General features: G+C 57.8%; 2 protein-coding genes across 2 annotated transcripts in view; one reads left to right on the top strand and one right to left on the bottom strand.

Moving 5' to 3' along the window:
* The window catches only part of CATSPERD (cation channel sperm associated auxiliary subunit delta), a 46,255-nt gene extending 34,813 nt beyond the window's left edge, over nucleotides 1-11,442 (top strand). Inside the window, exons 19-24 of the mRNA XM_044913123.1 lie at nucleotides 944-1,018; nucleotides 1,932-2,060; nucleotides 4,295-4,478; nucleotides 9,675-9,832; nucleotides 11,009-11,206; nucleotides 11,400-11,442. Coding sequence (XP_044769058.1) covers nucleotides 944-1,018; nucleotides 1,932-2,060; nucleotides 4,295-4,478; nucleotides 9,675-9,832; nucleotides 11,009-11,206; nucleotides 11,400-11,442 — 787 coding nt within the window. The remainder of the gene's footprint in view (nucleotides 1-943; nucleotides 1,019-1,931; nucleotides 2,061-4,294; nucleotides 4,479-9,674; nucleotides 9,833-11,008; nucleotides 11,207-11,399) is intronic.
* A 1,577-nt stretch (nucleotides 11,443-13,019) lies between these two features.
* On the bottom strand, nucleotides 13,020-14,994 carry PRR22 (proline rich 22). Its single transcript, XM_021705420.2, has 3 exons — nucleotides 14,706-14,994; nucleotides 14,556-14,618; nucleotides 13,020-14,161 (listed from the first exon to the last, which is right to left on the bottom strand). The coding sequence occupies exons 1-3, from the start codon at nucleotides 14,833-14,835 to the stop codon at nucleotides 13,020-13,022; spliced, it is 1,335 nt and encodes a 444-aa protein (XP_021561095.2). The 5' UTR covers nucleotides 14,836-14,994.
* Nucleotides 14,995-15,000: the final 6 nt, after the last annotated feature.

Raw genomic sequence — 15,000 nt, 5'->3', positions numbered from 1 at the left:
AACCAGCAAATGGCTTGTATCCAGACTTTATAAAGAATTCCTTAAATTAATCATTTTTAAAAAGACAAATTAAAAAAAAAAGGCAAAAATCATGAACAGGAACTTCCGAAAAAGAAAAAAGAAAGAAATCCACATGGCTGGTAAACAAGAAGAAGGACTGGGAAGGTGGCCAACCTCACTTAATAGGGAAAAGAAAACGAAAACTTTTCTTAGAGGCCATTATTCGCCCACCAGCGTGGTAAAATTTGCAGAGCGTGGCCAGTAGCAAGTGCTGGTCAGCACGGGGAGCCCCTGGCAGCCTCCGGAACACACTGACTTCACGGGGGGGGTAGGTACATTTTTCAGCGCTTTAGAAAGCACATCTTTTGACCCAGCAATCCAATCATGCACATGGACATTGGCAAGGGGTCTGGAATGTTCTTAGTAATATTATTCCTAATAGCTCCTCACTGGAAGCAAGCCAGCTCGAATCCATCGACAGGACGATGGACAAACAGGTGCTGGATGCCATGGACTATCCCAGCCATGAAAATCGTCAAGGCAGAATTGCCTGGACGGTTGTGCAAACATGGATATGGAACAGAAGACACAACAGAACACACACAACATGATTCTAGTCTTTAAAACCCCCAATCCGGCAGAAATAAACCACATTGCCTAAGGAGGCATGCCCAGATGGTAACACTACAAAGAAAATCCAGGAAATGATTGTCTCAAGAGTCAGGACACCCAGTGCCTAGGTCTGGGCCTCTGATAATCATTCTCCCACACGAATCCGGGCCCCTTGGAGATTCTGGGCAGGGAAGATGCAAGCTGAGCCTGGAAGTAAGACAGGTCTCAAAAATGAAACCAGCGGGGGTATACATGCCCAAGGGAAGAATTCATGATTCTTTTGGTGCTGCATGGGGGCAGGGAGCTTCTCACCAACTTTTGTCACTTGCAGCGAAATCTCAGCCTGTCACAAGGGCATCCTCGACCCCGTGGGCCTTCAGGACAATTACAGCTACGTCATCGAGAAGTGAGCCCAAAATTTCCCTTCACGCCCTCTCTCCCGTGACTGCCCCCTAACCCCAAAGGCAAATCGGAAACCATTTTTAGGTTGATATCTGGACAGTAGGGAATCTGAGGTGGGAAGGGGACAGGTAGGGGAGGTGCAGGTCAGCAGGGAGCCAGTGTGATGTGGCAGGGCCGCCAGCCCAGGTCTGCCCACCTACCAGGCCACCCTTCTGCCATCTTGCCAGCCTGCCACCACCTCACCTGAGCGAACAGAGGTAGCCAGACACTGTCAGCCAAGGCAGGAGGGGGTGAGGGCCAGGGTGACCCTCTGTGCGGTGCCGCTGGTCCCGAGTGCCAGTGAGCGGTCACGGGGGGGGACTTGGCCCTTCTTGGCACCCGGGCACAGGGAACCCCCGACCCCCAGCAGGGGAAGACGCGTGCGTGTGTTTTATACACCACGGCCCCTCAGATACAAGCCAGGAGTCAGTCACCTGTCCACACTCACGGCCAAGGCCCAACCTGGCGCTGCTGGGCTTGCTGACCAGCGAGCCTGCAGTCAGCCCTCGTGGGGGCATGGAGGGGTGCATGAGGCAGGGCCTCGGGGAAAGAGGTGACAGGACACACATGGAGAGGTACAGAGAGACAAGAGAGACAGAAGGAGAGACAGAGAGAGGGACAGAGACAGAGAAAGACACAGAGAGAGAGAGTATAGGGAGCTGGTTCACATAACTGCCCAGGTTTGGCCCGTCCACAGTCTGATGGGGGAGGCTGGGGGTGCAGGGAAGCGTTGCAGTTCCCGTCCAAAGGCCGGGCCGGCAAGCCTGAAGCCCAGCAGCCGGCCCGGCCTAGCGGACCCGTGACATTAACCGTCGCAGCGTTCCCGGGGTCATTCTGACCATGGCTCTGAATGCTGTCCCCTACCCGTCTCTACCTAGGGAAGCCTACGACCCCAACTTCCAGGGACAGAAGGCCAGTGAGGATCTGGTGGTGGACTACCAGTACGAGAAGCTGGGCTGCCCCCACCTCGTCTACTACAACACCCCATGGAAGCCTGTGGTGGAACTGTAAGACCCCAGGAGGGCCCTTCACTCACTCCCCTAGCACTCCCTCCTCCCTGCCGCCCACCCCACCCCTCTCTGCACACCCCAGAGCCCCAGGGGCCCCTCTGGGCCCTGCCCCTACTGTGCCCCTCTCTCTGCGATGGCTTTTTTTTTTTTTAAGATTTATTTATTTATTTTAGAGAGAGAGAGGGCGCCTGGGTGGCTCAGTTGGTTAAGCGACTGCTTTCGGCTCGGGTCATGATCCTGGAGTCCCGGGATCGAGTCCCGCATCGGGCTCCCTGCTTGGCGGGGAGCCTGCTTCTCCCTCTGACCCTCCCCCCTCTCATGTGCTCTCTCTCTCTCATTCTCTCTTTCTCAAATAAATAAATAAAATCTTTAAAAAAAAAAATTCTCTCCCTCTGCCCCTCCCCCACTCTTGCTGGCTCTCTCTCTAAAATTTTTTTTTAATAAATATTCAAGATTTTATTTATTTATTTGAGACAGAGAGAACGAGAGAGAGAGAGCACATGAGAGGGGGGAGGGTCAGAGGGAGAAGCAGGCTCCCCGCCAAGCAGGGAGCCCGATGCGGGACTCGATCCAGGGACTCCAGGATCATGACCTGAGCCGAAAGCAGTCGCTCAACAAACTGAGCCACCCAGGCGCCCGAGGGAGAGAGAATCTTAAGCAGACTCGGCGCTGAGTGCGGGAGCCTGATGCAGGGCTCGATCTCATGACCCTGAGAGCGTGACCTGAGCTGAAACCAAGAGTCGGACGCCCAACCAACTGAGCCACCCAGGCGCCCCCTCTTCCTGCAGTGTCTTACCTCACACAGCCATAACAAAATACCACCAACGAGGGGCTTAAATGACAGGCACTGGTTTTCTCACGGTTGGTCCTGGAGGCTGGAGGTCCAAGGTCAGAGTGCTGGCAGGGCTGGTTTTGCCAAGGCTCCCTCCTTGGCTTACAGGCGGCCACCTTCTGCCTCTGTCCTCAGGTGGCAGAGGGAGTGAGGACAGCCATGCTTCTCCCCACCTCCTGTGGGATCAGGGCCCACCCTTACAACCTCACTCAGCCTCAACCACCTCTTTAAAGTCCCCACGTCCAGACAGAGTCACACAGGGAGCTAGGGCTTCCACACGGGAGTCTGGGGGACACGGCCTAGCCCATGGCTCTCATTTTGCTCCCCCTTCCGTGGACTCTGCTGCCTTCCTTCATCACAGCCCCTGCACACCCCACCGTGCATAGCTTCTACACTGTCGTGGGTGGTCGACCAGCCAGTGGGGCCCTTGGAGCACCAGCCCGGGGGCCCAGAACCACGCCACCCTGAGGTGGAGCTACCTCCTTGCTGCCCCAGACCAGCAGTGCCCAGTGGAAATGCTCCATCCTTCTGTGCCACCCAGGTGACAGGAGCGACACGTGGCTCCTGAGCTCTCCGAGTGTGGCCAGGGCGCCCGAGGAACTGGCGTTTTCCATTGTACTTAATGGTGATTGACTTAAACAAGCACGTGTCGGCCAGTGGCTCAGCTCCGTGCCCTGCAGACCATCCAACTCAATAGTAGTAGACTGACTTCATGACGGCAGGAACCCGCTTACACTTCAAAACAGGCGGGGTCATTAGAATGTCCCGTCTCAACTCCCCGTGGCCCTAATCCCACGCGTGGGCAAGACTGTGGGCCGGGCACGCGGGACCAAGCCCCAAACTCAGAGCAGCCATGTGGGGGGATGCAAGCCCACATGAGGTAAAGATCAAGAAGAGTGACCAGTCAGGCGATGGGCGTAAGCTCCCACCTGGCAGGAGATCACAGACTGTGTGCCCCCAAAACGGTGATTTTTAGAACAATCCGAGTCAACAGCCCTAAATATATCCCTTTGGAATGGTGGCAGATGTCATCAGAAAAGTGTCAGAGGACAGGTGTGAAGGGTTTTATTCATCTGTGTACTGGTTTACTTATTAACTAATTAATCTATTTCTTTACAAGTGATAGTTTTTGGCTATAGACCCTCACATCAGTTTCTCCCAGTCTCTGCTTCTCAGAGAGGCCTTTTGTGGTCACCCCGCGGGAGACAGGGCCCGCGCCCCCCCCCCCCCCGCCCTCCTCTGTCTCACCTGCTGCTGGTTCCCTCCTCGAAGTGTCAGGAAGTGTCAGCCTGGTGAGGCCGGCCCCCCTCCCCCGCCTTGCTTGCTGCCCCCCCCAGCCCCCAGCACACCTCAGGGCTGCTTCATCGCCCTGCAGCCCAGCCCTGCGCTTGTGTCCTAGGTGGCGGGAAGGAAAGTTCCAGGAGGTCATCAAGGCAGAGTTCGTCCTGCTGGAGGTGCACGGGCTGTTCACGTACACGTACTCCCTGACCGCCCAGACAGCGCTCTGCCGGGCCCAGCCGCAGAACTGGACCACCATCATGGAGAACCCCAGCGACAAAGGACCCTTCGCCTGGGACCGAGAGGTAGCGTTCACTCTTTCTCCAAAACGGGTCAGAAGAGCGCACCTCGGCCAGCCGGCAGTCGGTGCTGACTGGTCAGGCCGGGGGTGTGTTCGGGGACTTCTCCAACAGCGCTCGCTGGATGGCTTATGACAATAGACATTTCTTTCTCACGGTTCTGGAGGCTGGGAGTTCAAGTTGAAGGCGCCGGCAGGGTCCGTGTCTGGCGAGGGCCTCTTCCTGGGTCACTGACCACTGTCCTCTCCCCACGTGCTCACAGAAGCATAAAGGCACTCATCCCATTCATGGGGGCCCCACCCTCATGACCTGAGCCCCTCCCCAAGGCCCCACCTCCCGGTACCCTCACCTGGGGGGGTCAGGTTTCAACATAGGGATCTGGGGGGACGCAAACCTTCAGTCCACAGCAAGGGGGTGGGGGTGGGAATGCACAACACGAGGACACCTGGGGCCGCGTCTGGGAGTGCGAGGCGAGCAAGTCTTCGGGAATCTCTCTCAAGGGAGTTGGCCAGACCATCGCGGATGTCGGCACCAAGGCCCTGGGGTGGGCGGGGGTGGGGGGTGGGGGGGAGGCATTCTCATAATGTGCAAAATTCCAGAACCATCCCAATGCCTATCACTACCGGGGCTGATTAAATTCATGGCCTCTCCCGCCGCGGGAGCGTTTCTATCGTGCACACGGGTTCGTACTCAGTGGAGAAATAAGGGTAGGGTGTCAGCATAAGGAAGAGATCTTCCCGTGCGCAGGTTCCGTCTACTCAGCCTCTCATTGCCAAGGGCGCGAACGCAGCGCAGCGCAGCAACGCCACCAACAGGTGGCGCTCGCTCCCCACACCTGAAGCCCATTCCGCGTGTAGACACTTGGCTCCTGTCTTAGCCCGGCACCTTCAAAGCTTTCTCACAGTCCTCCTGTCTCAGTTTGATCATTTACTTTGTTACTGACGGTGGGTTTACTTTTTTTTTTTCCTATCTGAGGTGAAATTCACCTAACCTATATAACCAACCCTTTTAAAGTGTACAACTCACTTAGGCGAGGCGTTTCATGCATTCACCATGCTGTGCAAGCACCACGTCCCTGATCATTTTTTTTTTTTTATAGAGAAAGTCACACATATGTGATTTGCGTTTATTATTTTCCGACTGTGCCCATATGGAGTATTGCATTCTTCTTGTTAGTGCTGTCATTCCAAGTAGCATGAGAGATTGTCCCATTACAATTTTTTTTTCATCAGTCCTGGGGATTGGCAATTTTGTAGGATGAGAGGCTTTTCCATCATGTTGGAGCCACAATGCCTGCATTTTCAGTACAGTCACTGGATGGACTGTTTATACGTCCCCTTAGCCACGGAAACCCACAAGATGGAGCTAGCTATTTCAATATAAATGGGGCTTTAGGCTAAGCAACTGTCTCCTTTTTTTCATTTCACATGGTCTTTTTTTTTTTTTAAGATTTTATTTGACAGGGAGAGAGCGAGCACGAGCAGGGGGAGCGGCAGGCAGAGGGAGAGGGAGAAGCAGGCTTCCCACTGGGCAGGGAGCCCGATGCGGGACTCGATTCCAGGACCCTGGGATCATGACCTGAGCTGAAAGGCGACACTTAACAACTGAGCCGCCCAGGCACCTTCACATGGTCTTTATATGACCCAGCTTTTTAAATTTTGTTTACTCCCAAAGGATTTTTTTTTTTTTTCTTCAAAGAAGGCTCCATGCCCAGCATGAAGCCCAGTGTGGTGCTCGAACTCACAACCCTGGATCAAGACCTGAGCTGAAACCAAGAGTTCAGAGGCTTAACCGACTGAGCCACCCAGGCGCACCCTGAAGGATTTTTTTTTTTAAGTAAGCTCCACACCCCACGTGGGGCTCACACTCACAACCCTGAGATCAAGAGCCGCATACTGTACTGACTGAGCCAGTCAGGTGCCCCATACCCCTTTTAAAAATGAAGGATTTTAAAAAGTTTTTTCAATTGTGGTAAAATATGCACAACATAAAATGTACCATTGTAGTCATTTTAAGTGGCATGAAGCACACTCACACAGTCCTGCAGCCACCCCCACCCTCCGTCTCCAGAACTTTCCGTCTCCCCACACGGAGACTCTGTCCCCGTGAAGCACGGACTCCCCACCCCCTGCCCCAGCCCTGGCTCCCACCCCCTCCTCTCTGTCTCTGTGGACGGGACTCCTCTGGGGACTTCCTGGGAGTGGGGTCCTGCGGGATGTGTCCTTCTGGGTCTGGCTCCTCTCACTGAGCGCAGTGTCCTCGGGGTCCCTCCGAGTCGTGGCAGGGGTCAGAGCCCTTTCCTTTCTAAAGCTGAATAACATTCCACTGGATGGATGGACACCATTCATTCACCTGTCAGTGGACGCTGGGGCTTCCACCTTTTGGGCATTGTGGTTAATTAATGCTGCTAGGAACACAGGTATATAAATATCTCCTTGAGACCCTGATTTCAGTTCTCTGGTGTCCCTTCTTAGAAGGGCACTAATCTCACCCTGGTGACTCTACCCTCAGGACCTCGACTAAACTTCATTACCTCCTAGAGGCCCCACCTCCAAATTCCATCCCATCGTGGGCTAGGGTTTCAACATATGAATTTGGGGGGGACACATCCAGTGCCTAACGGGCACAACCAACAGGGGCTGGTGAGGGACTGGATAATGTGGAAGGAGAAGAGAAGAGCCAAGCATTGTCCTCATTTCCAGCTTGAACACGTGGGCTGACCCTGGGGCCATTTACATCTAGGGACGAAGTGGGCAGCAGAAGGAAATACAGAACTCTCTTTGCATGTGGGAAACTCAGAGGTGCCACAGAGGAGCCCAGCGGCCAGCGAAACATAAGGAGCCGCTGGAGGACAAGTGAGGGCTGGCATGGGTTTGAGAACCAGCTCTGTTGGCATTCTGACTTAAGGATGTGTCTGCCAAGGAAGCCAAGGGAAGGACCAGAGCAGCTGGAGGAGTGTGCTGGGGGGGGGGGGGGGGGCTGGAAAAGAGGTGCTTTGCGGGGCACTGTGTAGATCCACCACGCAGGGAGCTGCTGACAAATGGGAGGGCCTGTTGCTGTTAACACCGGGGAAGCTGAGATCCAAGGGGTGCTTGGTGCCAGAGCACAGCTGAAATCAGGTGTCCGCCTTCACTCCATCCCTGGACCTGCAGAGGGGGCAGGGCTTGGGGATGGGCAACATACACCCAGGTGGCCATCCACACCGTGGACATTGCTTCTGCATCTGTGTTCTGTTTTTAATTCTGAGAACTTTCAAACCCAGAAAAGCCGAAAGGGCAGTAAGACGGATAACTAGCCACTACCGAGTGCTGCCAAACCATCCACCCCCAACTCAACAGGATTGTTTGTCGAGGTTCTGCACCTTAGACCCAAGGCATGGGCCGGGGCGCCCCTGCAGGGGCATTCAGCTGGCAGGTGCAAGAAGGTTCTCTCCTGTGTGGGGCTTCTGTTAGCCAGGAGCTGAGTTGTCCATGTGCTTTTTCTCTCCCCAGCAGGGCAGCCCGGGCTCCCTTACAGCATGGCCTTGGGGCCTGGAGAGCGGCTTCCTTTTAAAGTCACGTGACTGCGCTCCCCTGGGAGGGTGCTCTGGGGTTGTTCAGCCGCTGCCCACTGACCCACTGACAGGCGTGGGCCATTTCCAGTCTCTCACTTCCATCCACCCGCGTGGGTCCCTTGTCCTGTGGAGCTGCCTGCAGGCAGGGTAGGGCTGGCTGGGTTACAGGCTACAGGCATGTGCAGTTTGGGCGGATGCCACGAAGGTCCCCTCCGCGGGCTGGTGCCACGTGCCTCCCACCCCACGCCTGTCCCCACAGCACACCAGCTGGGTGTACCATCCCCAGGACGAACTCGTCCATTTCCGTGCGCCTGACTTCCCCTATGGGCTGGGCTTCGTGTCTTTTCCTGTTTGAGGGCCACTTTCACTTCTTTTCCTCACTTGTCAGGAGCTCTTTATAGAGCCAAGAGGTTAATTAACTCTCAGTTGCAATACAGTTTGCAAATGCCTCTCTCAGTTTGTCTTCGATGTCTCTTGGGTTTTTGCTCATGCCATGCAAGAGGAGCCCTTCAGTTTTTTATATCGCTGGGCTCACCATCATTTTAACTTTCTGGCTTTTCCATTTTCTGTCTCTTCTTTTGTTTATAAGCCCAGCCCCCCTCCCTTCTGGGCCCACCAGCAAATAGTGCAGAAGAACAAAGTTTCCCACTCAGGGAGGCAGCATGCTGTACCGGTTAAGTGCAAGCAGTTGAGTCACGGATGAAATCCTGGGACCCAGGGACGGGGAGGAGAAGCTGCTGCCACCACCTGACCACTTCTTGATGCCACGACCATGCTGGGCGGCAGCGCCAGTGAGAAGCCCCAGGAAGGTGGCTCTGTCTCTTTTCTGCCTTCAGATTTCCCAGGTGTATCAGTTAGCTAGGGCTGCTTTAACAAAAACACCACACACCAGGCAGCTTTGATGCCAGAAATGGATCCTTTCCCGCTTCTGGAGGCCAGAAATCTGAGATCAAGGTGTTGGCAAGGTCGGTTCCTTCTGAGAGTGAGCAAGAATCTGTTCCAGGCTCTCCTAGCCTCTGGTGGTTTGCTGGTCATCTTTGGTATTCTTTGGCTTGTAGACATATGCGCCAATTTCTGCCTCTGTCTACACGTGATGTTCTCCCTGGGCACTTCTGGGTCCAAATTTCCCCTTTCTATAAGGACGCGAGACATACTGGATCAAGGCCCACCCTAACAACGACCTCATTTTAACTGGATCACCTGAAAAAGACCCAATCTCTGAATAAGGTCACATTCTGAGGCCCTGGGGGTTAGGACTCCAGCATATGACTGGCGGTGGGCTCGGCGCAGGGGGGCGCCTCAGCCCATAACACCAAGAATACTTGAAACTGGCAGTATTCATTCTCACCCGGACTCAGGGCTGTAAGGGATTCTGGTGAGCAGAGCGGCTACGCCTGCAGCCCCCAGAGCATGGGAAGGCCCGGACATAGGAGGGCAGGATAAAGGCTGAGCAGCCACCCACAGTGTCCCCCATGAAGGTCATGAACCACCTGCCCACCAGGCACTTGGCCCTGGACTCGCCCCCGTGGGTGTTTGGTGAGAAGTGTTGCGGGTGGGGCCCTGCATGCAGTGGGGGTGCATCTGTGGGCACTGGCACGGCCCTCCCCAGCCTCCGGAGCCAGTGGGCATGCCTCTGTCCTTCTCCCCAGAACTACATGAGCTGCCATGACCCAGACAACAATGCCCCGTTGAGATGGCCAAATGTCCCGTATCAGATCTTGGGAGGCCCGACGGCAAACAAGGTTATTTTTGACCAAAGGAATGGAATCTACATCTTCTACATTTCTATCGTGGATCCGTACTACAGGTGAGCAGGGGTGAATCGCCCTGTGCCAGGGGCCTCTGGGGGGATGGCTGGCTCTCTTGGGGCGGGTCACACACATGCGAGGGACCCACTTTTCTCCCTCCCCTTGGCGGGTCCTGGATAAACATCAATGTTCCCAGCAGCCCAGACTGTCCCTGGGAAGAGTGATATTTTAAGTTCTAGATGATATTTGTTCACTCACTAAATAAGTCTTATTCAGAGCCCATGCTGGGTGCTGGGGGAAGAGCAATGGCTGGCAGCCACGTCCCTTGCAAGCCCCACCTCATTGGTGGCGTGCACGAGCTGACTCTTAGATCTCCAGGGATCTTGCAAGCCAACTGTCTTTCCCTTGGTAGCCTGAAATCAGCCACGGTGGGAGAATTTACACCATGGGACTCGGCACACCCTACAAATTTCAGCCTTTCCCCCTTAGAGCTTGTTGTTGAATATTTTCCACCCACGTGTGCAAAGAGGTTTCTAGGCGTGCTGGCCTAGATTACCAACGTCTCCCACTGGAAGGGGGCATATGGGACAATATCCTTCCCCCCCATCATCTATCCCCTCTAGACAGATACAAAGTCCACCCCCAAAGCATATGGAGACCCTGCCTTCCCTTGAGACCCCACACCCTGACCTTGTGGGGCCAACTCTGGGATGGCCATGGGCGGAAGACATGGGGTGGCATATCCAGAGGAGAGGACTACCTTTGGTCCTATCAGCTCCTCTCTCCACACCATGCTTCCAGCGAGTTCTCCTATACCCTGGGTCCCCTCTCCTGGGATGCCCTTCCCTTCTGGCCTGCTCCACCCTGCCGCTCGTTGCCTGCCTCGTGGATGCCCGCGGCCCCATCATGCCCGCCCTCTGCTTCCACTCAGCAATGGGATGCTTTGTTTGCCTCTCTAGACTGAGCCTGGGCTATGGAGTCAGGGAGACTGCTGGTCCCTGGAGGAGGAGGGTACCACAGGGAACCTGGGGGGGGAAACAGGACCGTTGCCAGCAGACGGAGGACAGCAGACTCAGACTGGAGAAGAGTTGAAATGGACAGAAATGGAACTCGGCGTCCCAACTGACCATCGGGGGCCCAGCGCTCCTATCTGTGGGTTTTAACACATTTACTGGGGTGAAGGGCAGGGCCCCAGGGGCAGCACCCCATGGCCTCTCTCCAACCGCCCCTTGCAGCTACTGTCACTTGGAGACCACCTTCAGCGTCTACGTGTACGGGGCCTTCCCCCTGTCCACCATCCCGGCGGCAGTCACGATCATCCCGCTCACGGTGGCCATGCTGCTGTCCGTGTGGTTGGCCTACGCCATCCCCAAACTGCTGCACACGGAGAAGGGCCTCAGGTTCAAGGGCTTCTGGATTCATCTGTGTGGGAGGTGCCGAAAGGCTTGTGCGTGTTTCCGAAGCAGGTGCTGAGCGCACCGGGGGAGCCCAGCGTGGTCTTAAAGCGTTCTATTAAAACAGCCGGCGGTGGTGTGCGTGCAGCGTGTTCTGAGCGTGTTCTGGCCCCCTTCCACCCGCCTCCGTCGCTTCCCGCGGCATCCTCATGTCGCAGCTCCTCTGTGACAGGAGCGGGGCAGCCCGGGTCCTCAACAGGACACCGGTGAAGTGAAGGAGCCGGGCACCCGGCGGAGTAAGAGGTGACCCTCTGAAAGGCCTAAGACACAGCCACGTGTCCCATTAGAGAAGTGGGGGGGGGGAGTCTGCAGAGGCAGCGACCGGTGGGATTCCATTCCTGGGGTATAAACCCTCACGTGTATACAAACATGTACGTGCGCGTTCTGCTACATACACGGAGAAACGTTTGGAAGCGTCGATTTCACGTGTACGCACACATGTATATACATGTGGATGCATGCACACACGTGCACGGGGTGTGTTTTGTGTACGTATACACGCGTGTGCATGCACGCCCGTGTATCCACACCTGACGCGAACACGTGAGCAGCTGAGTACGCGTGTACATTTAGATACGCACACCTATGCACACATGTAGCTAGTGTGTATACAGGTGCGCATACATGTGTCTACACGTGTGCACGCACAGGTGTGTGCACGTCTATACAACGTACACGGCTTTGTGTATTCTCCCTAGCCGGCCAGTGGGGGTCCCTCTCCACCTACCACCTCACTCTAACTCCCGGGTGGCATGGGACAGCCACCTCATCTGAAGGGAGAACTTGGGTGGCCCCATGAGTTTCCTGACTGTTAGGTTAAAAAAGTACATTCCACGGTCCGCTTCATGGTCCAGTCCCATCTCGGTCCGGTCGTGGAAAGCCTCGACCCGCAGACAGAGCAGGGAGCCGTTACCCCGCCCTCCCGGGCAAGCGTGTCCCCAGCCACCCTCCACATTAGGCTGACAGCTAACATTCGCATTGACCTTCAAGGAAACCAAGCCCATCCTCCGACGTCCTTGGCCAGGGCCTTCCCTTCGCCAAGTGCACTTGGCTTTAGTCTCAAAAATACCCCAAACATGGCTGCGGGGAGAGGGGGCTCAGCAGGAAGCAGAGGGCAGTGGGGGGCCAGGCGGGGCAGGCACAGACTCTGGAAACTCTGGAAGGAAGGTGCAGGGAGGTGAGCCCAGCAGGCTCCCAGCGCAGTGCCTGGCAGACGGGAGGTGCCGGGTTCCGGCTACTGACACTGCCTCCCCACACCCAGCCACCCCCAGGGCCACCCCCAGGGCCACCCCCGGGGCCACCGGACCTTGAAGGCCCTGGAGACCCAGCCCAGGGCCTGGGGCAGGAGGGCCCCTTGGTCCTCTGCAGGGGGAGAGAAGCAGGTTGGGGGGGGGCGAGGGTAGGCCTCATCTCTGGGCCATTTCCTGCCCCTCTCTGGGCAACCCTCTCCCCGCCAAACACCTGGGCAAAAGATCCTCACAGCGCAGTCTGGACAGCGTCTCCCCACCTTCCAGAAGCTGCCCCCCCGCACCCCCGGCCTCTCTGCTGGCTGACCGATTTTCCAGGGCTTGGAGGAGGGATTTAGAATTCCCTGTGACTGTAGGGCTCGCCGGCTCAGCTTTGGAAGCCCAGTACCCGGGAGGTGCTGAGGGCCTGCCGGGCCTTCCCATGTGACCCCGGGCCCGCTGCAACAGGGCGGAGGAGGGGACCGTCCTCCATGTCCAGCCTCAGCTCGCTGTTCCCGGGCCCTGTGATGCCACCAAGCTAACAGCAAGCCGAGATCAAATCCATTTTAATGGGGGGTGGCTCCCAGGTCCTGCCTGGGCCCCGAGGGGGCGGCGCTGGCCGGGCCCGCAGCCTGCTTGCCCTTGCCGCCCTGCCTGCCCCTCTTGGCGGACGAGGTGCCGGCCTTCCTCTTGCCGGGAAGCTCAGGCCGCACCGCGGGGGCCACGGTGTTGGCGGCTGGGGGCCCCGGGCCGGGTGGCGGCTCCTCATCCAGGGCCTTGAAGTTGAAAAAGTAGTCCACGTTGGACACGGTGTCCAGAATCTCGGGCACACTGTAGTCAAAGGACAGCAGCTCGTCCGGCAGGTGCAGCGAGCGGATGTCGCTGGACGAGTCGTCCCCGCCGCCCCTGCTGTCCGGCAGGGCGGGCCCAGGGGCCGTGCGCGGGGACCCGTCGGGCTCAGCGCGGCTGCCCGGCAAGCAGTCGAAGAGCTTCATTGCGTCTTCCAGAAGCACCTTCTCAGGTAGCACGAAGGCCTTGGCTGCCTCGGGGGTCCTGGCCTCGCCTGCCCCCAGTGGGGCTGCCTCTGCCTCGGCCGCCTTGGGCTCCCCGGGGCCCGGCGGGTACAGCAGGGCCGGCCCGGCCCCACCACCCTGCAGCTCCTTGGAGGGGAAGGCCAGGGGCTCGCTGGGCCCGTGGAACTGACTGAGGTGGCCCTTGAGGTGGCCGTAGGCGCCGGGGGGCAGCGTGGCCTCAGTGGGGAGCGTGATGAGCACGGGAGGCAGCTTGTTCTCCTTGGGGACAGGTGGCGGTGCGGGCGGCGGTGGGGCTGGCCCCAGGCCTTCCTTGAGCAAGGGCGGAGGCAGCTCCATATAGGCAGGGGGCCCCCCATCCCCTACAAAGCCCAGAGCCTCTGGCCCAGGCCCCTCGGGTGGGAAGTAGGGCATGAGGTACTGGGGGCCCCCAGGCAGCGGCTGGTAGTGTGGGTACGGCGGGGGGGGGGGGGGCGGCCCCGGGGCCCTGGGGGAGGGCTGGGGCTCTAAGAGGTAGGTGCCTGGCGAGGTGGGGCCCCCAGCCGGGCCCCCGGGGGGTCCCCCACCGCCCACTGCCGTCAGCTTGTACAGGGACGACTGGCCGAAGTCGGTGGTGGCCCACTCGATTCGGTAGATGCGGGGGTCAAAGAAGCACCCACAGGGTGCCATCTGGAAACCTGCAGGCCGGGGAGGGGCAGCCCTGAGAGGAGCTCTGGGAGCCACTTGGGGGAAGGAGTATAGGGTGGAGGGGGTGAGGGGCACAGCCCAAACCTCGGGGACCCATCTCTGGGATAGGGGATAGAGGCCTGGCGTAGGAGTCCATCTGAGGAATGGGGACGAGGTCCTGCCTTTGGGGTCCCATCTGGGAGTCAGGAGCCCTGGGCATCATTTTGGGGACCTGTCCGGGGAATGGGGTGCACAGGCTTTGCCCTTGAAGGCCTACTTGGGGGACCAGATACATAGGCCTTACGTTTTGGGGGCCACCTAGGGCCAGGGGCATGGGCAGGATAGGCCCAGACCCCTCCAACCCACCCCCGAGTCCTCATCAAGGGTTGGGGGAGGGGCTGGTACCTGCCGGAGGGGCTGGAAACACCTCTTTCTCCGGGTTTGGGGGCTGATACAGGTTGGAGGAACCTGTGGACGAAAGCACTCCTGAGCCCTGGTCCCCCACCCCTCAGGCACCCCCACACACCCTCACACCCGACACCCTCCGACTCGTACCCACAGCAGGAAGAGGCTCCGTGCAGGTGGGAGCAGGCTGGCTGCCTGGCCCCTCGGTGCCATCCAGGCCCCGGGGGCTGAAGTCTTCTTGGGGAGCCGTAGGCGCATAGAAGGGTTTGGGGTGCTGCATGGGGAAGCAGGGCGCCCGGCCTGGGCAGGCCAGGAGGGCAGCAGGTGGGGCCCCGGTGGCCCACCCGGAGAACAGGCTCAGAGTCCTGCAGAGTTCTGTTTGCCTGGTTACTCCGGGCGGCAGGTTCCAGGCTGCGGCCCACCCACTGGTCAGGATTCCGGTATC

The sequence above is a fragment of the Neomonachus schauinslandi genome, chromosome 1 (genome assembly GCF_002201575.2).
Source record: "Neomonachus schauinslandi chromosome 1, ASM220157v2, whole genome shotgun sequence".
NCBI classification, from domain to species: Eukaryota; Metazoa; Chordata; class Mammalia; order Carnivora; family Phocidae; genus Neomonachus; species Neomonachus schauinslandi.
This window is presented reverse-complemented; position numbering and strand designations above follow the sequence as displayed.

Excerpts from the sequence above, each read along its gene's own strand:
- PRR22 (XM_021705420.2), bottom strand. The coding sequence starts at position 14,835 with ATGCAGCACCCCAAACCCTTCTATGCGCCTACGGCTCCCCAAGAAGAC. Across the intron at positions 14,619-14,705 it reads GGAGCCTCTTCCTGCTGTGG|GTTCCTCCAACCTGTATCAG; the intron begins GTACGAGTCGGA and ends TTTCGTCCACAG. Across the intron at positions 14,162-14,555 it reads GTTTCCAGCCCCTCCGGCAG|GTTTCCAGATGGCACCCTGT; the intron begins GTACCAGCCCCT and ends CCCGGCCTGCAG.